General features: G+C 37.7%; 1 protein-coding gene across 1 annotated transcript in view; it reads left to right on the top strand.

Moving 5' to 3' along the window:
* The window catches only part of LOC138698421 (nose resistant to fluoxetine protein 6-like), a 99,131-nt gene that overhangs the window by 61,368 nt on the left and 15,140 nt on the right, over nucleotides 1-22,623 (top strand). Inside the window, exons 4-9 of the mRNA XM_069824310.1 lie at nucleotides 4,611-4,702; nucleotides 6,388-6,581; nucleotides 8,649-8,809; nucleotides 10,642-10,810; nucleotides 12,473-12,666; nucleotides 13,809-13,941. Of these exons, the coding sequence (XP_069680411.1) occupies nucleotides 4,611-4,702; nucleotides 6,388-6,581; nucleotides 8,649-8,809; nucleotides 10,642-10,810; nucleotides 12,473-12,666; nucleotides 13,809-13,941 (943 nt within the window). The remainder of the gene's footprint in view (nucleotides 1-4,610; nucleotides 4,703-6,387; nucleotides 6,582-8,648; nucleotides 8,810-10,641; nucleotides 10,811-12,472; nucleotides 12,667-13,808; nucleotides 13,942-22,623) is intronic.

Below are 22,623 nucleotides of genomic sequence, written 5' to 3'. Positions count from 1 at the left end.
TCCGGAGTCCAGGACCGAAAGTTACCCAGCATTTGCTCGTACTGGGTTGAGGGAAAACCCCGGAAAAAACCTCAACCAGGTAACTCGTCCCGACCGGGATTCGAACCCGGGCCACCTGGCCTCCTGTGAACAAGTGTTCAGATCTCAGAAAGTATGCGTTATAGGATCCATTTTTATTAGACATTTTTTTTTTGTTTTTATGCATACTATCACCACTTAAAATATTGAATACTTTTTTTAACACCCTGTATACGTACATCTCTGATGACTACGTTGGGACGCTATGTACTGCATACGCTATGCGCACGTCATCAAGGTCGAGCTCCTCCAGTGAGTCCGAGCTAATAGCGTGTCATCACTACCGTTGGCTTCACTTGGCCTGATTTTTACGTGGACTGGATCCGGGACGGGTCTGTAGCCATGCTTTTAGCCCATTGTGCATCTTACATGCGATGATTGTCCAAATCCGACAGGTGACCTGGGTAGCATTCGTGAATCCGGTGACAGGTGGGCCATCCTGCCTCAGCCCCTGATACAGCTATAGTTTGACAACTTCTGCAATCTCTCTCTTTCTTCCTTCTCTCTCCCTCGTTCCTCGTCATTCAGTCACCAATCACCACGTAAATATCTGAGAGGGTGTGTGTGGGCATCGCGACCAATAGAAGAACCACTCTCCAGTATTACCACAATAACGGATTCTTCATTTTTGCCTCGACTGTCGGCTGGGAAGGTTCCATTATGCTAGCATTGCAGGCAACTAGTCAACCTTTTAATGCTTTTGTTAGCAGGTTTGACAAACTGTGAGTGGACCTGCAAGTACATAGTGCATAATGCTCTATCCCCCCCCCCCGCGCTTTCTCACTTGCTCCTCCCCAAGACAGCCAGCGCTCACGTAGTAACTCGGTCAGGGTTTCAGTTCGATTTTTCAATCGGATCCTGTTCGCATACGAATAACCTGATGAGCCCCACGAGCCCGGAGCCCCAAGCTCTTCCTTTATGAGCATCGGAAACCCGTACTACCTCCAAGACTGTCTTCCTGCCTATTTTGACTAGTGCGGATGAGAGATAAAATAAGGAGAAGGCGGAGAGCGTTGGTGTAATGATGGAAGGAAACGGGAGTACCCAGAGAAAGACCCTCTGAAACGTCTTCATCGACACAATAATAAGTTAAGCTGACTACAATAATATTGTGGATAAACCGGCTGTCTTTATCACTCAAAAGATAAGGTTCAGGTAGATGACTTTTTATCTCAAGAAAATAATGAAAGATAACCTAAAAAATCGAATAAAAACAAAGGCAATGGCCTTTACAGCAAAACATCGCTTCAGCTTATTATAATGTTAAACAGCAAGATATCACAACAGATATCAAATCTAAAATATTTAGGTCTTCACGTATCTTACTGCCAAACAAAAGAATTAAAAGATAAATAAGTTATTTTGTTGACCGATCAAAATAATTAATCGATTAATCGATAGATTAATCGAGTTTTGATAGAGTTAAAAAAAGGTTTTAATATACTGTAATACACAATTATTTTTAAATTTAACTTGTGTTCGGTGATAAGCATAAGTATTACGTGTTGTATATCTGTACATATTGTATCCTTATATTACAAAACAACTATTTTAATTACCTAATAACATATTTATTATGAGGCTTATAATTTATTGTGTCAATTTTTCCGGGGATTTTTGAGACAAACATTAATAACGAAAAGAATGAAGACTCACCTAGTTAATACTGCTTCATCCACGATTTTAAACATGTGAGTGCATTTACATGCTCCGAATTAGGTGCCGCTCTACGTTTAGTAACAATTTTTCTTGCATCACTAAGCACGAAAAAACGTTTTTTCTGTCAAGTGCTTCTCCACGATCGTTCAATTTGAATCCAAACGTTTCACCGAGTTTACCTCTCAAATTCTCATGTGACATAATGAAGTTTCCACAAACCACAGAAAACTGATTTTTTTTTCTTTATCAAACTAAACACACAACGTTCATATACGTGTATAAACTCAGGGCAGAAACTGCAACTGCAAAAGTATAGCGGTCGAAACAGAAGACTGGCCCCTATTGTAATCGAATTACCAGATTTTAGAAAGAGAAGAAGGTAGTTACGCTCTCACTTGAACACACTGTAGACATGGCTATTTTATAATGGATTTTATTGAGTTATTTTACGACGCTGTATCAACATCTCAGGTTATTTAGCGTCTGAATGATATGAAGGTGATAATGACGGTGAAATGAGTCCGGGGTCCAGCACCAAAAATTGCCCAGCATTTGCTCATATTGGGTTGAGGGAAAACCCCGGAAAAAACCTCAACCCGGTAACTTGTCCCAACCGGAAATCGAACCCGGGCCACCTCGTTTCGAGGCCAGACGCGCTAGCCGTTACTCCACAGGTATGGAAACGAAGCGATTTGGTTGCAACACAGCGCCAGAGAACAGCTTATCTAGCGAGAAACACCGAGTTACAGAGTTCGTTGACCTCTTACATCTGTCTCACGAGTAGAGTGTATTAGCGGCGATGTTGCCGGACTGCTGAAAATTCAATTTAATTTACTAATTAACCCTGCATTTAATCACAAAACGTAATATAGGTTTTCTATTCATTTAAGTGTACTCTATCGTCCCTTTCAATCTGCAGGATTATTTCACTTCCACCCGGTATACGTAACTATAGAGGCGGCCGAGTAGCTCAGTTGGTAGAGCAGATGGCCACGGACTGGAAGGTCTGGGGTTCGATCCCAGGTGGTGACAGGATTTTTTCTCGTTGCCAAACTTTGAGAACGGCCCCGAGGTTCACTCAGCCTCCTATAAAATTGAGTAGAGCTGAGACGAGATGTTATGGCATCAACCTGCGCCAAGTTTTAAATTGCCGCCCAGCAGGGAAGAGGAGTGGGGGTTGTTTGGGTTATGGTTATCAAGCTCAGAACGGCAGGCATATCCGTTTAATCTCTTTCTAAAAACATTCGTATTACCTTAGTATCACCACTTTCCTACTCAAGAGTCCGAAGATACCTAATGGAATTACGCCCGCTATTCCATTTTTATATTCTTATTCTCAGTCTGAATCAGACGCTTGATCTGTGCTGGAATCCGATATCCCTCAGTTTATGGAGATGTTCTCCAAAATACTGTCCATCATGTGCTCACTTTCAATGTAATTGTTCTCTACTTTCTTCACATAATCATACACTGATATCCATTCTTGGGTCCACACCTGTGGAGTAACGGTTATCACGTCTAGCCGCGAAACCAGGTGGCCCGGGTTCGATTCCCGGTCGGGGCAAGTTACCTGGTTGAGGTTTTTTCCGGGGTTTTCCCTCAACCCAATATGAGCAAATGCTGGGTAACTTTCGGTGTTGGACCCCGGACTCATTTCACCGGCATTATCACCTTCATCTCATTCAGACGCTAAATAACCAAAGCTGTTGATAAAGCGTCGTAAAATAACCTACTAATATTCCATTCTTGGAAGAAGCGATTGCAGAGTTGGCCTCCGCTTATGCGTAGCGTAGAAATTATAAATGAGTCTTATGACTTCCTCATCAAAACTGTCTACAGCTGCAACAATCTTCTTCTTCGGCTGTGATTTTTCCGGACTGGAGAAAAAACCTGCTGTTCCAGCATCAATATTTTTCCCTTATTTCCTGATTCTTTCCAAGGTTCGCTTTGAAATACCAGTGGCAGCCAGTATTCTTGCATACACCACACGCTTTTCAATGGAATTGATATTCCATTTATAACCTCTTCTGACATGAATTTCCATACATTGTTTGCTATTTCATGTCCTTGACTATGAACTACTCTATGATTTCACACCTTAGACAATGCCATAATGAGGGCGCTCAGAAGGACAATGTTTTCAGTATTAGCAATAGCGGTAGTAGCAGAACGATCTGAACACTCGGAATGCTAGTAACCAACTAACCCAACACCCCTTCAGTTGAGTGTGAGGGAGAGTCCAAGCATACGAACTAAAATTCGTCCCTCGCGCTGGTGCCATAACTTCTCGTCCGGGCTCTACCGGGTCTTTCCTGGAGGTAAAAGGCGGTCAGAGCGTAGTGCCGACCACACCACCTCATTCTAGTGCCGAGGTCATGAAAAGCATGGGGCTCTACCTCCATGCTCCCCCAAGTGCCTTCATGGCATGTTACGGGGATACCTTTACCTTTACCTTTTTTATACGTAATTATAGAAAGTTAATAAGTATAAGCTTGTAATAGGCCTAATCCCATGTAGATGTATTCACTTCATTAGACACACTTAAATTTTGTAGAATATTGTATTTATCAATTCCATTACAGTAATTCCTATGTAGACATTACACTCAATCGGAGGGATTTCCTCGAATCCTATTGGGAGCTTAGAAATGTTACGAGATCAGTTTAAGATTTAATATAAAATAATTTTACTTCAAATTATTTAATTCATAGATTGTGAAAATGATAATTACTGAAACGATCCTATTTAAATTTTTGACCGCGGAAAGTACAAGACATACAGTATTTCGAAGTTAATAAATTATTTTTAACTATTATGCAAGTATAAAATACGAAGTGTGTAAATCTAACTTTGTTTCACTTTCGTTTTTTCAGAATTCTGCTAGCTGTGACCGCTGTACTGCTCATAGGTAGCACGTGTTACGATATAATCGTACACTGGAACAAGCCGGAAACCAAGAAAAAAAGTAAGTTCGGCACATGAAACTATGTTCTTTAGTACGGTATTGTATGTTTACATTAGCAATGGTGGGTGAAACAAGACAATGTGTATTTAAGCACTGATACGAGTCTGAGTTGTTATACCTTCAAATTTGTGCTTGGGCGAAAACTTGCCGGTAACATTTGCCTGAAGCCCTCTACTACTTTACGGAGGGATTACAAAAGAGGTGAGAGTAATCACTAGAGTTAATAGTAGGCCTAATGAATATGTCTTACAGCGTTCTTCTCATAATGTAACTCTTCCAGAATAATAAAATTTCAGAAAGATTTTAGTTGACTATGGAAGCATTGCAGAACAGAATGAGTAATATAATAATCTGAGTAAAAGGTAATGAATAGAGCCCGGATGTTTAGGCATTTATTTTGGTTAAAATAGGTAGGCATATAGGCACTAAAATAGTAGAAATAGGCAGTGAAATAGGCATTTATTATTCATGGAAACAGACAAAAAAAATAAACAAATATTGTACTTAATAAACTATCCATTACGGAACTCACTTTCCTTGGTTACATGTCACAAGATGCTTTTTTAAGTTGTCAACTGTCATAGTGAGCCGTCTGTCAGAGAGAACGTTCTTCATGGTGGAAAAGAACTTTCTACTTCTACTGAAGCGATTGGAGGAAACTTAAAACAACTTATTTCAGAAGGACTGTCTCTACTTTCTTTCAGAGATCGGGAAAAACCGACTGTGTATTGTCTCAAAAAGAGGGGTATGAGAAGGAATTAGAGACTTTAAAGTACGCATGACTTGTGCGTGCAAGCGACAACAGTAACGGGACCTGGAGACTAGATTATATAATAATAAATTAAGCTTCCCTTATGAAAAGGTTGCCATGTTTGACAAAGCGTATTACATATACTTATATACATACTTCCCTCAACCCTATTCTTTCGCTGGTAAACCCCGAAGTGACCTGAGCACTGAGGGTTATACTGTTCAAACATCTTTGTTAAGTGACATAAAAGATGGAATCGGTAGGGGAGAAAAGTTTACAACTTTTTGGAAACATATGTATTGCTGGAAAATAAGATTCTCAGCAAATATTTGTGTGAGGTGAAATATATTTTTTTAATTTGTACAACCGTTCTTTTTTGTTTTTTGATATAATTTATGTGTGGTTTATTTTAAATGCATTAAAAATATAGAAAATGTACAGTATCAACGTAAAAAGGTTAAGAAAGGCATTTAACCTTAAAATAGGCAACGGGAGATAAAATAGGCAATGAAGGCAAAATAAAAATTGGGCCTGTCAACCCCAAATGTGTGGAAACGTGTTTATTTCTAATAGATCTTTCATACATACACTCAGATTAAAAAAGGCATTTTGCCTAACATCCGGGCTCTAAATGCATTATTATAATTTCCCCCTCTTCAACATTTTAGCAGTGTCTGGGTAGGAAAATCCCAGAAATATCTTAGTTAATCATTTATGAAGGCAACAGAAAACAAAAACAAATAGAGTAACCATTTGGAATAACGAATTACGAATTAGAATTTCCTCGTTCTTCAGCATTTAATTATGTCAGATCAGTAAAATTACAGAAAGATCTTGGTTAACTATTTCTGGGGGCATCAGAAGACAACAAAACTGATGATAGGACAAAGAAAGTTGTTTTACTACCCTTCATTGAGCGAGTGCTTCTGAACAGGTACGAGGCACGAGGTGCTGATGAGCTTCTCTGTGCGTGAGAACTGCAGGAAACTGTTCAGCACTGCGTCTGGAGGAGACACGATGCATTGCCTGAACGGACTGCGCTTCCTCTCCATCTTCTGGATCATGCTCGGACACACCTTCTACATGAAGTCTATCAGCCCCTCCGTCAACCAGATCGCCGTGAAGGACGTAAGTACACAGACACGGTGTTTATATTAACGTACCTACCTAGAACGGTAGTCAGTTGCATTATTGGAGCTGGTCCTGTTGGCGGAAGTTGCAAGTAGTTCGATAGGCTACTTAGAGCCACCATACACGCTCGAGTATACTCGCCTCGGGAGAAAGTACTGTCAACTCTGGTTATAGTGAACCTCTGCGGACTTTGCATATTTTGTTCACTATATCCGAGGTTCACTGAATCCGAAGTCTCTCTCTCCTAACCTTAAACGACAGGAATGAAGAAAATAAAATACTATACAGTGATTAAACTATTTATTTTTTTAATGGATTACACTGTATGCTGTATACTGTTACTCATAGTTGATTTACTTAAACTATGATGTCGATCCACATCCGCTTGCGAAAGATCACATTCAATGTCACTTATAATATTCGCCTTATCTTCCAAAGAAAACACTTTACGCTTCGACATTTTTATACAGTACATTCACTGTTCGAACACTAAAAACAGACTGATCAAGTAAAAATGACAAACGCTGTTATAGTGTGACAGCATACTCAGCCTTGGAATTTCCCGTGTCACTTAATGGAAACTGGAGGGGGTTGATGGAGTTTGAAAGTAATCGGAATCTTACCTTCATTTATGCTCTGGACATAATGGCCATCCCCTTTTAATAGAAGAAGACAATTTCATTTTTCGTTGTTTCGATGCTATCCTTCATAATAGAAATGTTTCTGAGAACAAAAGGCAATCCTTTGATGGTGGAGGATTAGAAATAACAGTAGAGTAGTGTGCCTGAGAACAGAATGGCAACCCTTCGACGGTGGAGTGAGGAAAGTGTCACGCGTTGCCTGGATTTACAGTACAGTTCATTGTCTAGGAATCATTAATCCTACTTTTGTCCTTTGACTAAAGGAGTAAGAAACTTAGAATGTTGTTCTCAACACATTCTTTCAAGTTTATACAAGAGGGTATGACTTCAAATAAGAATTTGTCAGGATAACAACTCCTGTAACTTCAATTTTTAAGGTTCACTATAATCGAAGCGAGGGTTCACTATAAACGGAAATATTAATGTACTTTTAATGTATGCGGGTCGAGACCAACGATTTAGGTTCAGTGTAGCCGAATGTTCACTATACCCGAGTTCACTATATCCAGAGTTGACTGTATCTCGAACCCAATATTAAACCAAGCAAGCTCGGTCCTCATGCACGTCCAGACCACATTCGTTTGAATCTCTTCCTCACGTTTCTCACCTCGTGATGGATCTCCAAACGATAGTGGCGACTGTGGGCGGTTTCGTAAATTTAGATGACGCGGTAAGAAAAAAAAAAGGAGAAAACGGCAACGTGTGTGATCAGTAAATACTTCACTTTTCTAAAAAAAAAAAAAAAAAAAAAAAAAAAAAAAAAAAAAAAAAAAAAAAAACTTACCTCATTGACGACGGATTGCTTTTAATGTTCTATTAGTTGCATGCGCTCATCTCCATTAGGGGATCTATATGTTTGAGCTTGCAATCTCGATCAACGTTGTATTTTTATCTATAACAGTGTGTCCACATATTAAGCTTTTGGCACGTTCGCCAGTTCGAACAATAAGGAACTGTCTCTCCCATTAGGAATTTTGAGTCACTTTAAACGTAGTGCCGGTACTTGTTCTGTTCTCTACCATATCAGTACCTATCCGCAGTATTTACAATATTTTATTCCAAAATATCAGAGAAGTATCCATGTTACAAACCGCCAGCAATGTTACTGCTTGATTACGATAGATTTGAGTGCACGACATTGCCTGTTTACATTTACAACAGGTTTCATGCGCCCGCCCGCTACTGTTCTGGGCGCCCACTGGGCGAAATGCCCGCCGTGAGCACGTTTATTCTAGAGTGTATGGGAGCTGTTAGTTCAGAGATATAACTTCTTCTTTATAATGCAGTATATATTAATTGTTTAATTTATCTGTGTGCTTTACCAAAAATTAATTTGTTCAATATTTAACCATGTGATTTGAATATTTACATTGTAAATGGTAACAAGATAACCCCAAGAATGTATTTTGAACTAATCTTGCAGTACGACCAGAACGTGAGCATGATGCTGATCATGAACGGCACGTTGACAACTGACACGTTCTTTCTACTCGGAGGATTGTTACTGTGCTACACTTTTATGCGTTACTGGGAGAAGAACCCTTCATTCAATGCCATCTCATTCTACCTCCAGAGATACATCAGGTGAGTTCCGCTCTGCTGCCTTCAATATGAAGTAAATGGATATGCTATAATTTTTAGTTTTAGCTGTTATCAAAATGCACATCTTCAGCTAAACGGCTAGATTCCTAGCTTTTGATGCCAGAAACCTAAATCACATTGTGGATAATTCGATTGAAATTAAATTTATGTGAATAAAGAGTTTCTGAGAAGAATTTTACTTGAAGAAAGTAAAGAGATAGGTTTGGAAGTAAATCCCGAAAAGACAAAGTATATGATTATGTCTCGTGACCAGAATATTGTACGAAATGGAAATATAAAAACTGGAAATTTATCCTTCGAAGAGGTGGAAAAATTCAAATACCTGGGAGCAACAGTAACAAATATAAATGACACTCGGGAGGAAATTAAACACACAATAAATATGGGAAATGCCTGTTATTATTCGGTTGAGAATCTTTTATTATCCAGTCTGCTGTCAAAAATCTGAAAATTAGAATTTATAAAACAGTTATATTACCGGTTGTTCTTTATAGTTGTGAAACGTGGACTCTCACTTTGAGAGGGCAACATAGGTTAAGGGTGTTTGAGGATAAGGTGCTTAGGAAAATATTTGAGATGAAGTTACAGGAGAATGGAAAAAGTTACACAACACAGAACTGCACACATTGTATTCTTCACCTGACATAATTAGGAACATTAAATCCAGACGTTTGAGATGGGGAGGGTATGTAGCACGTATGGGCGAATCCTGAAATGCATATAGAGTGTTAGTTGGGAGGCCGAGACGTAGATGGGAAGATAATATTAAAATGGATTTGAGGGAGGTGGGATATGATGATAGGGACTGGATTAATCTTGCTCAGTATAGGGACCAATGGCGGGTTTATGTGAGGGCGGCAATGAACTTCCAGGTTCCTTAAAAGCCAGTAAGTAAGTAAGTAAAGAGTTTCTCAGAATTTCTCTTTCTGCTTTCCATCATGCCGCATTTCTTAAAGCATTATCATCCATAAAATAAAGTAGAAAATATATAAAATTGTGCAGGTCTTCACTATATAAAAACCTAAAACTGAAGAAAGTCATGTAAAATACTACAATTGTAAATATCTCTTCACATAGTATTTTACATGAATTTCTTCAGTTTTAGATTTCTATTTAGTGAAGACCTGCAAAATTTTATATACGAGTATATGTATTGTAATTACACATTTGTGTTTTTAACAAATCGACAATAAGGGCACATTTACATGAGAAAAAAAAATATTGATGTTCCCAGACCATGTTGATTTTAATATGTTTTATGTTTATCAATGTATATTGTATTTTTGATCACAGAGGCACATGTATTTATTTAAGGGATGATATTGCAGCATAAAAAGTTGTATCTGATGATGTCGGCATGACTGACGAAAACGTTAATACAGTATTAAATTATGTAATATGAGGACTTGTACCTTACACATATATAAAGTAAAGTCATTGCCTGAAAATAAATCTTTGTATCGTATATCATAGACTTTTCTGAAAAATTATTCAAAATGAATTGGAAAATTATTGTTGTAGAATTTTTAGGGTATTTTTAAGTTTCAGTACCGGTATTTTTTCTTAAATATACACAAAATAATAAAAAGAAGCTTTTCAGGCACAAACATGGCTTTTAGGCATTTGTAGGAGTTTATGGTTCATTTTAGACGTTTTAGGTCCTATAGAATTTTAATAGGGAGATCCTTTGTACATGAAACGTAGAGATATCTGAACATTATACGCATAGGACGTAAGAAACAAAACAGGTACGGAATTAGAAATCTGTTGCTTAGTAATGACACATTCGCAATTATTATGTTTAATGTTATCAGACTGACACCACCGTACGCCTTCGTCATCTTCTTCTACGCCTCGCTGATGTATCACCTGGGATCCGGCCCCATGTGGAACCAATGGGTGGGCGTGAACCGAGACTACTGTTTGGCCAACTGGTGGACAAACCTGCTCTACATCAACAACTACGTCAACGTGGGGGAAATGGTAAGGACCGCTACAAGAAATTGGCCAAGTTCTTGATTTCTTGCATGACCTCCCTTCTTGAATTACTTAGCACTGTGGTATCTTTTGTTAGATCACACATATGGGTCTGATTGTTGTTTTGTGAGACATTGGCAGATACTTTTAATGCAGTCTGATATAGTCTTTGTGGAAATTTGGCAATGTGTTAAAATTAAAGCTATTTATCAGTAAATTGTTGCCTAGAGTTTTATAAATGACATCGTTCCGCTCATTTAAGTTGGAAAGAAGTTAAGGACTTACGCCTGTATAGGCCATTTGTTATCTCGTGAAACCTATCTGTGCGTCAGGGGAAGGAAAAGTGTACAAAGGAATTTCCCTTCCACGCTACGCTTCTACTTGTAGCTAGCTAGCTCGCTTACCCCCACCAGAAGATTCTTACTATAAGCTACGGTTTCACGAGATAACGAATGATCTATAGGTAATCATAAAGTTGTCAGGTAGGCTACATACTCTGGTCGGTTGGTAAACTGACCTCTTTACTATTTTTAATTTGAAATGTAATTCATAGTTCCAATCATCGATCTACGAATTTAAAGTTCATTGAAAGAGTTAAAAAGTTCTTTGCCTAGAGGGCGTAAATAGTCATTTGTAGGGGCGGATGTTGAAGACCTAAAAATCTACTTAAAATGATCATTAAAATGTCCTTAAACTAATGGAAAAATGACATGAGATTAAAAGAAAATGACATTTAAATATTATTTACCGTACTCGCACCACAACTTCTTAAAAATTAGTCACCTTGTTTCAGTGACTGCCCTGCAAATCTCGTAGAGAGGAGGCAACTTCCTGGAATTTGACTAAGATAAAGGAAAAGAACATGCAAAAAGATGAAGATTTAAAGGGAAAACTATAGATTTTAATGAGGGTTTACAATGTGTTTCAATCAGGGGTGGTCCATGTCAGTGCCTCCATTCTCCGTCTCCTCCTCCTTCCGCGCTTCACTTTTGTTACCAGATCTTCCAGATGAGGGAGTGTGAATGACAAAACAAATTGTGGGCGCAGCGTGCATTCTTGCAATTCTCTTTAATACAATAGATATCTCTTCCGAACCATGTTGAGGACACAACGTTCTGTCCAGATCACGGTGAAAGTTTTTCCCCTTCCAAACATAAATTCTAAAGACATCCTCGTACCGACAAAAGAACAGTAGCGGTCAAAGTGAGGACTAAGCTGCTGTCAAGCATTTTATATTACTTCCGTTGTGTGAAGTGAAGCCTTCAGTGGAATGAGGGATGGACTTTAGAGTCTGTTCCAAACTATAAAACTCAAACTTCACTGTTATTCACTTATTCAGTAGGTAATTACTACTGACCTATTTGGTTAGAAAATGATTTAACAGACCTATCGGTAAAGAAGAAAGTAAAAAGCATTCTAAATGACCTAAAAGTTCTTCAAAAAGTATTAAAAATGACCAAAAAATACCGAAAAAAAATATAAAAATGACTTATTAGTTCAGAAACGTAAACAAATGCAATATAAGAAATTACTTTTTTACGTTGATATTAACACAGAAAGGATTTCTATATTAATAGGCATCGTGCTAATGTAAAAAATAAAAAAAAATGACTTTTTATCAACATCCGCCTCCTAGTCATTTGTAACATTGCAGATTTACTGTTACAGTGTTTGAATCAGACGTGGTACCTGGCGGTGGACATGCAACTCTTCTGGGTGTCACCATTGATCCTGTATCCCTTGGCTAGATGGCCACGCTTTGGAAAAGGTCTCCTAGCAACGCTCACATTCGTTTCGGTGGTCATCCCGTTCGCCATCACTTTCGCACAAAACCTAACAGCGGCGATGTTGTACACTAAAGAGTAAGTTATTTATATGTACCTTGATTTTCAGTTAATTCCGTTAATGAGCATCTATCCATTTGTACACTGCCCACGCACTTTCCACCTACCGACCAAATCAATCAATCAATCCATCCATCCATCCATCCATCCATCCATCCATCCATCCATCCATCCATCCATCCATCCATCCATCCATCCATCCATCCATCCAGTCATCCATCCATCCATATTGCAGCCTTGCCATTCCGCCCATCAATGACTGGCTGCATATCTAATCTATTTGACTGTTTACGCGATGTAGTGAAGAGTATACATCTATGGACCAACACTAGACAAGCACACATTGCGGGCGTTTCTGGTTGTGTGATCAGTAAGGCACAGGGCCACCGCTGAGACAACACATGACAAGGGACAAACCCTCAGTCCCATGGACGGAAGACAAATCTCTTCCACTGCTCACACTGGAATCGAACCACAGATCCCTTTAATGGGAAGTATATTCGCAATCCACAGAGCGAATGGGACTTACTTCTCTCTATCTCCCTCCTTCCCTTTCTTCCATCCCCCTACATCTTCTCCTCTCCTTCCTTCCAATAATTGCGAAAATCGTTAACAAAAAATTTGCAACGCATCGCACTGTTGCGCGTCACTGACTGAGTACAACAGAAGGGAGGGGAAGCTAAGGAGTGCAGGTCGCACTTGGTAGAGTTATTGCAGCAGCTGTGATGTTTTCACAGGAACGTAACTATTTCCTCTAAAACGGTGAATGTTAGAGAAAAAACTTATTTAGATTTTCAAATCTCTCCTCATGATCTGTTGCCAGTTTCATTTTGGTGCAGAGGTTACCATCTAACCTGTATAAATATCACATACACCGTCTTTCTCACTATAGGTATCCTACAAGCAAAACTCAGCTGGGACTCTTCGCGGCGCGCATGCTATACCCCTCTTACTCCCCTGCAGTAGGCTCGAGAGCATGCTGGAAACGGGAGCATACGTCATCTGCGCGAGACAATCACGCTCGTTGGTGTCTGCGCACTGAGTTTTCCTTGTCGGATGCCTATAATACTATCTGTCTCAAGCTAGTTACTTATTTAATTAATTGTTATTTCACTTGCCATAAAATTTACTTAAACTGTAATCATCGTCCTTTCTTTCAGCCCGATAATTGTGGGCGTTGTGTATGTCCAAGTGTATACAAGGACTTACGCCAGAGCAGGTCCCTACTTGATCGGCATAGCGCTGGGATATCTGCTGTACAAGCTGAAGAACAAGTCCATCAAGATACACGCGGTAAGTTATCAGTATACTGCTCATAAAGTTCAAAATAAAATAACCATTTCTTTATTTAGACGTGGACCTCTAACATAAAATTTGTCGCGTCTGTGGCTCAAACTCTAGCGCACCGGTCTTCAACCCAGACAGCCTGGGTTCGATACCCGGCCGAGTCATGATGGAATTTTGGTGGACAAAGCACACGTTGCAGAGGGTCTTTCTCGGGGTATTCCTGCTTCTCTCTATCATTTCACCAGCACCCTCCATATTGTCCTCATTTCATCTATCATCTGCAGTAGTTAAGATAAGGCTGGAGTGATTTTTTGAGGATAGTAGCCTACGGGTTTCCGTTGCTGATATAGGGTACGTAAAATACGAAGCCTTGCTGGTAGCTTGACTAGTTGGTTACCTTGCTGGAAGGAATTCCTAAACGTTACACAATGGAGTCGTGCAAGACGAAGATTGTTCGGTCGATTGCTACCTAGCCTGTTAGCTCGCTTGTAGCTGGTAGAATGGAACCCTTCAGCTACCAGTGACCTAAATGCCTTTACAGCGCATGCGTTCTGAGAGTCTGTACACACTACCCCACGTGCTAAACGCCTACTGCTGTTCATTTCGACACGTATAATGAACTGTGAAAGATTAATTTCAAATATTTACAATATTTGGAATCAGACTCATTCCAACCACCAAAGCCTATTATCTTATTGTGAAATTGTGAGATGAAGTAGGAGTTGAAATGGATACCAATAAAGATAAAGGTAACCCTGCACATATCATAAAGGCTCTTGGGAGCATAGAGATAGTCCCATGCTTTCTTGACCTCTGCACTAGAATGAGGAGGTGTGAAATGGATACCGATGACAAGTAAATTTCTAAATAGAAAATTAATGTTTGCAATAAGTGACGATTTTAGAAACTTGAGATGATTATCGGTACTGACCTTTTGGTAATTAATATATATTATTTTAACAATGTTATATTTGCATTAGAATGAACTATATGGAATTTAATGAAAGAGTTTTATTATGATAGAAGACGCTTTCCAGAAAAGAATATATCTAAAGTACATTCAGAAGATCTTGGAGATAAATACAGTTCTTTCTGGCACTTTTACAAATTGTTATTGTTTTTAAAAACAATTTTGAAGAGCAGAGTGAGTTCAGCTACATTGGCTGACAAATACAAACAAGCTTCATTTTGATCACCCTGACTTTCTACCCAGAGACCAGCTGAGCGACGAGCTCGGTAACCAGCCAGGCTTCGTCTTGTACATGTTCACAGGAAGGGTCCTTGGGCTCTGGGTGTTCATATACAGGGACATAATTTTATTTTTACTTCAATTTTTATTGTACCTGAGTTTTTGAATGTACTTCACTCCCACCCCTTCTACTAAGGAAGTTCCAACTCCACACAGAACCAAGACCGCAGATAGTAAGCACTACTGAGTTACTGAGTATAGTACGTTCCAGAAATATGTTCGCGTTTTCCAGTGACGAAAGAGCTTTCAATATTGAATCATATTTTCGCACAGGTACTGTCCGTTTGCCTACGTCGCATCCCGATTTCCCCCACCTGCTTCTGCTCGCTCCTCTGTAATATCTAGGCTGTCTTAGCTCTTTTCTGAAAACATTAATTTCCCTTAGGAATTGGAAGTTTACGTAATATTATACAGCTGTTTAATTTAACTTAAATAAAAGGGCCTCGTTAAGTAATTAACTGTCACGTGATTTCCTCCCTTTCTACAATCCTGCGGCATAACCACTTGGACGGACAGTAGATAGCATGTCTGAGTAATTTTATATTTTCGGGTCGGGCAGAAGTGAAGATTGAATTTACAGTACGTAGAGTAGGTACAGAATTATTTCAACATGAGTTACTAGTACGAAGGACGAAACTGGCAATTGGAATTAGATGCAATAGTCTATAGTGCGATAATATGCACAAAAGAACTGAAGCCTGTATCGAAATGAACGGCCACCATTTTCAAAATTGTGTTTAAATATTCATAATATTATGATTATTTTTCAATTTAACTTCTTTCTCTATATTGTACGCTAATGTGCTGTAGACAGTATAATATACACTGCATAATGAATACGTTCGCATGGATAACTCACTTCGTGAGTAAAAACACGTATTCTTAATACAGTACTGTAAAGAAAAACCTAATGAAAATTATCAAATTAAAAATCGCGATATTTCCTACTTTACGTAAATGGATGAACTACTTTTCTTCCTTCCTATACCTAGTAGAGTGATTTGTGTTTTACGCCAGTATCATCGAACTCCAGTCTTGGAGGGGGGAGCAAGCGGTGTTTCCGGTTCTCTAAAGGTATAGACAGGTTAATATTAAAAATGTTAGTAAAAATAAAATGATGTCCCTGTATATTAAAAAACAGGCAATTTAGTAAATCATTTACTTATTAAAAGTGATAAATGGCAATGAATATGTGACGTTGACACAGCAGCGCAACAATATTACTTTATGGATCACTAAATAATGTACCAATCATCGTTACTTAGTTTTCTAATCAACACCCTCATGACTTTAATCAAAGATACAGTATCTTCAGTCCATGAAACACTGTAGGGTCTATCATCGAGAAATTGGAATAACTCCCTTACATCGCCTTCTGTTTTGGAATTCGCTGGAGCATGCAGCACTTGAGTTAATTTCAAAGCTTTCAGCTCTTCAACAGTGAATATTGTTATCCAGATTTTGAGAGGAAATTAAACGCAAAATAAATGTGGGAAATGCCTGCTATTATTCGATTGAGAAGCTTTTGCCATCCACTTTGGTTAAAAAAAAAAAAAACTGAAAGTTGGAATTTTTAAAGGGTATTATATGTCAAAGAAAATCTAGTGCATCCGTCTCTAATCAGATCCTGGAAAAGCCAATCGAAGCCAACCTACAAATTATTTTGCTTTAAATAATTTTATTTGAATGTATTGTACTAGTTGTGATAGTTGTTGTAGGGTAAAGATGCCTAATTCCGTGATACCCCTAATCAAAGTGATAAGATTTCAATTGGCTGCCATGGAGTTGTCTTCTTTTCAATTCTATTGACTACCCGCCTTTTGAATAGAAACAGTCGACTGCAGAAGCTTTTGTTCAGTGAAAGGTGATTGACCAGTAAGTGTTTCTTCTTTCTCTTGTGACCGCTCTTGAAGAAACATTTTATATTTGAGGTAAGAATTAATATAGTGTTATAAAAATGATATATTACTGTAGATTATAGTAAGCTGAATCAATGTGTATGATTATTTAAACATTATGAGACAATAACAATGCTAAAGGAGCTTTCCCATTTTCGGATTTATTTTCATATTTCTCCTTCCTGACTCACTCGACCAGTGGTGTCAACGCTAAATTGTGAAAATTAATGTCTATGAAAGAAAATAGTTCTTGGAAATAATAATAGAAATAAGTTATAGAAAACATCAATTATAATTATAATAAAATAATAAGGTATATATTTAACTTAATTACTGCTGTTGTTAGGAATATAAATAATGAGAAATAATTGTTATAATTCAATTTATTCAAATTCAATCTTGTATTGAATTTAACTTTCAGTTTATTTTGTTTATAATATATTAATATGTAATATGTATTCCTGTAGTTATATAAGTATTTTCTATGAAATCTGTCACTTAGACCCTTTTTTATGTTGTAATTTCTTGCTTAATACATATTAAAACAATATACCATGACTTTAAAGCGTTTTTCCAAATACACGCTTGTTTTCTGAGCAGTTAATGAGGATTATTTTAATATCACGGAATTAGGATATCACTATCACGGAATTTGGATCCCTGTCACGGATTTAGGAGCCACTGTATAACAATGAAGAATCATATATTATACATCAAACTTGTGAAATTGTTGACACTGAATGTTGTAAAAACTGTAGCTAAAGGTCCAAATAACGTCATTTAGGTGTTATTTGAAAAATTTTAGTACAAATTTGGCATAAATATAGACTTTATTAAATATGTCACGGAATTAGGCAACCTTAGCCTACACATAATGACGAGGTGTTTGCTATTATGATCAAAATTAATACGACGACGAAGACGACGACGATGATTATGATGATGATGAATGGATAGAGTGATGACATGGAAAGAATAATACTTCCAGGAAACCCACTCTCGTATGTTATTTTCAGCGAATTCCATTTGGTGTATCGGGCATGGACTGTACAGTTAACGTGCCCAATTCATTGTTTTGAAGTTCCATCTTAAAAAAAAAAGGATTAAGTTTATATGTAAAACGGCTAGGCCTACTTGCTGTTCCACGGTCGACAGAAAGAATCTCCGTCTGTAAAATGATTGTCATTCAAGTTCAGAATCGTATAGGAAACGTACAGTGAGTAGTACGTAAAAGTGAGAGTGCCATCACTACACTAATATGTAAACAAGATTGTCTTAGAGGAAGACTGACACAAGTGTCCGAGACTGGAAAAGAAAATCCCGTTTCAAGAAGAGAACAGTTCCTGGAACACATCTCTACCCTGTTCTGTTGACCTTATTCGTTATACAGGGACATCATTTTATTTTTACTAACATTTTTAATATTAACCTGTCTATACCTTTAGAGAACCGGAAACACCGCTTGCTCCCCCCTCCAAGACTGGAGTTCGATGATACTGGCGTAAAACACAAATCACTCTACTAGGTATAAGAAGGAAGAAAAGTAGTTCATCCATTTACGTAAAGTAGGAAATATCGCGATTTTTAATTTGATAATTTTCATTAGGTTTTTCTTTACAGTTCTGTATTAAGAATAAGTGTTTTTACTCACGAAGTGAGTTATCCATGCGAACGCATTCATTATGCAGTGTATATTATACTGTCTACAGCACATTAGCGTACAATATAGAGAAAGAAGTTAAATTGAAAAATAATCATAATATTATGAATATTTAAACACAATTTTGAAAATGGTGGCCGTTCATTTCGATACAGGCTTCAGTTCTTTTGTACATATTATCGCACTGTAGACTATTGCATCTAATTCCAATTGCCAGTTTCGTCCTTCGTACTAGTAACTCATGTTGAAATAATTCTGTACCTACTCTACGTACTGTAAATTCAATCTTCTCTTCTGCCCGACCCGAAAATATAAAATTACTCAGACATGCTATCTACTGTCCGTCCAAGTGGTTATGCCGCAGGATTGTAGAAAGGGAGGAAATCACGTGACAGTTAATTACTTAACGAGGCCCTTTTATTTAAGTTAAATTAAACAGCTGTATAATATTACGTAAACTTCCAATTCCTAAGAGAAATTAATGTTTTCAGAAAAGAGCTAAGACAGCCCAGCTATTACAGAGGGGCGAGCAGAAGCAGGTGGGGGAAATCGGGATGCGACGTAGGCAAACGGACAGTACCTGTGCGAAAATATGATTCAATATTGAAAGCTCTTTCTTCACTGGAAAACGCGAACATATTTCTGGAACGTACTATACTCAGTAACTCAGTAGTGCTTACTATCTGCGGTCTTGGTTCTGTGTGGAGTTGGAACTTCCTTAGTAGAAGGGGTGGGAGTGAAGTACATTCAAAAACTCAGGTACAATAAAAATTGAAGTAAAAATAAAATGATGTCCCTGTACAACATGTCCGGTGGGAATGTTTTGCCTGGTTTTCAGAAACATTTTTCATATCACAACTTAATGAACTGAATATCATTTTCGCTGGATAGAATGGGATGGATTTTGTTTGATTTAGTTACACGTATTACAAATTTTACTGCGTCATAACATTTTTATTTCTTTAGTAACTTCACTTGTTTTATTCTCACGTTATCTAATGTCTTAACAGATACATTCAGTGAAATTCATCCTAATAACGCTGTCCTTTCACGCCGTAGACCGTATCAAATTTTGGAAAATTTCTATGACATTTCTGGTGGTCGAAGACATGATCTTCTTCCTTTTTATATAGAAGGTGAGGAAGTTGGAGTGGCAGTCCGAATTCACCTCATGAGTTATTTGGTTTTCACGGATAGTACATTTCGTTTTATATAAGAACTATTGGCTTGTGCAGCAAATGTTGCAAATTAAGTTCATTAGACGTTCAAATAAACATTTTTCAGATTCATTTTCAATGAAGAATACCAGACATTCGGAAAGTTATTCGCTTCCATAATAATGAAAGATACTTTCTCTCGAGCCAATACTGAAGAGAACCACGCATATAAATATCTACACCACATCGCCATTAAATATATGAAAAATACCCAACCCCACTTGATTAATAACTATAAAAATATTTTATTTTTAATAATATTATCTTACGTAAGATTTATAGCTTTCAGTAACATATACTATATAACCGCCACTCAGTAAAATATAGAAATCAAAATCTAATTTAAGTTATTCTCTACATCTACTTATATAACCCCAAAACGTTTCACTTTCATAACATCAGTATAGCATTAATATGTATAATTAATGAAAAATAGTCACATCACGGCATTAATTACAATAATATTTCATTTCTAATAGTAATAATGTCATCAAATCACCTCAACTTTTGTAGTTTTTAATATCCAATACACAGCTGTACCCAGAAAATTATACACTACAGAATCGAACCTCTAAATTATTTTTAGTAAGTTAAGTTTTTAATAACCAATTTAATTTGAGCTCTAAATATGTCAGCATTCTTGCAGATCATGACCTTCGTGTAATATTGTTTACTGTAGTGTGTGTTTTGTTTTATTCTGAAATGCAACACGGCCGACTTGATGCTCGCTTCGCTTCTCCTGAATGCAATTAGCTAGTTTTTCAAAACTGACGACAGATGGATTTTGGAAAATAGGAAAATTATGTAGGAAAATTCACATTTCACTGAAAACTACTATTTTCCGAAAAACTTTGAGTTCCAAGCTTCAAAATGAGGGGCCATTTATTAAAATCCGTTCAGCCGTTTTCCCGTAATTTCCATTACCAGTTCAAATTATATATATAAATATGACAGACATAATTATTATTTTGTTAATATAAAACGAAACACACATTCACTATACAACTTGTGTCATTTAGCATGTAGACTTTTTTTTTATTATTATCAGGTTTTACAATGTCGTAAGAAGTCCACCGAGTTAGCTCTGTGGTAGCGTGTCTGCCTTCAGATTAGCCGGCCCGGGTTCTATTCCTGGCGGGGTCAGAAATCAGTACTAGGAGAGATGACGGTGCACAACTTCTAATCACTAAATTGTGCACCAATATGCCTGGGTTAAATCCCAAATCTTTTCGCAGTGCATATGAAGGGAAGGCATATGTCACTGTTGATAGTGATTGGTTCGTCGGATGGGGACGTTAAGCCTGGCGGCCCCCTTGGTGCTATTCGACAGGAGTAGGCTACGTGCCGGCACCGGATTTCCCCTTCTCCCTTCCTCACCATCCTCATTCTCACCCATTCCCTATAATACACTTACACGAACACTTAACATACACTCACCCTAGTACACGACATTAACTCTTCACATACACAAATCATGCATAACGTGGCCCGCCGAAATGGTGTGTAACTTGAAAATGGCAGGAAAATAGGTCACAATTCTGCCATCTATCCGCAGTATGCGGAACCTGAATCACGCAAAGTGAAGTGGCAGGCATTAGACACACACAATGTCGTAAGACATCTTCCTCTAGCCATTTTCAGGATTCTATAGCCTTTGTCCATTCTTCTCTATCCTCCCATGCCCACCTTCCAATACACTTTCTCTCCTAGTTCTAATTATTCCTTGTGTTCATGTCAGTTTTGATCTTCCTCTCTTCCTTTTTCCCGTTGGAATTCATTTGCATTCATACACCTTCTTTGATAATTTATCTTCTGCCATCTCCTTTATATGATCAAATCATCTAATTTAACCTCTGATTGAGGTTCTGTGTGATATGCATATCTACTAAAAGGCAGTACATTTCACTTGACGATATGTGTCAGAGGAAGAACAATAATTGTTTGTATGCATCTAAAGTCAGACTAGTGTAATATGTAGCTAGTCGGCGATGTATGCAATAGAGAGGGAAACTGGCCATCCTACCCATTATCTCCTGGTCTAGTTGCCTCATAAGTGATGCCTTCTTGGTATCACTTGCGAGGTTTAGATCTGTCTTCGGACAGTTGACTAAACAACCACCATCTAATTATTTTGTTTTGATATAGTCTACAAGACAGTGATCTTTGCACTTTCATTTTTTCTCTTATAACAGTATTTCTAAATCTGTCCTTTCTTGATACTCTTGCAGACCTCCGCCAGAAATCCATCTGTCTTTCTGAGCCTATGATATTGTGCTTTTAACGCTTAACGTATAGTTTCTAAGAATAAAGTCATAACACCGAGTTCTATTAACACACATCTAGTTCCCAAAATAAAAATAAAAGTAGGCCTATAGTTATTATAGAAGCTGTTAGTGCATTCATCTCGTTCCTAAAATAAATATTTAGGGAAATTTAGCTATCAATACACATCTAGATCACAAACAAACATTTCAAATAAATATAACTATAAATATACAAATAGTTCCTTAGAGAATTTGGGTTGTTAACATACATCTAGTCCATAGAAATAGAAGTTTGAAAGAAATTTAGATGTAAACACAGAGCTCGTTTGTAAAGAAAATTGTGCATAAATATAGCTCTTACTACATATTCTGTATAAAAATAAAAATTGTAATAGGCTAC

Source organism: Periplaneta americana, chromosome 4, assembly GCF_040183065.1.
Source record: "Periplaneta americana isolate PAMFEO1 chromosome 4, P.americana_PAMFEO1_priV1, whole genome shotgun sequence".
NCBI lineage: Eukaryota > Metazoa > Arthropoda > Insecta > Blattodea > Blattidae > Periplaneta > Periplaneta americana.
The sequence above is the reverse complement of the archived record's forward strand: the minus strand, read 5'-3'. Positions and strand labels throughout refer to the sequence as shown.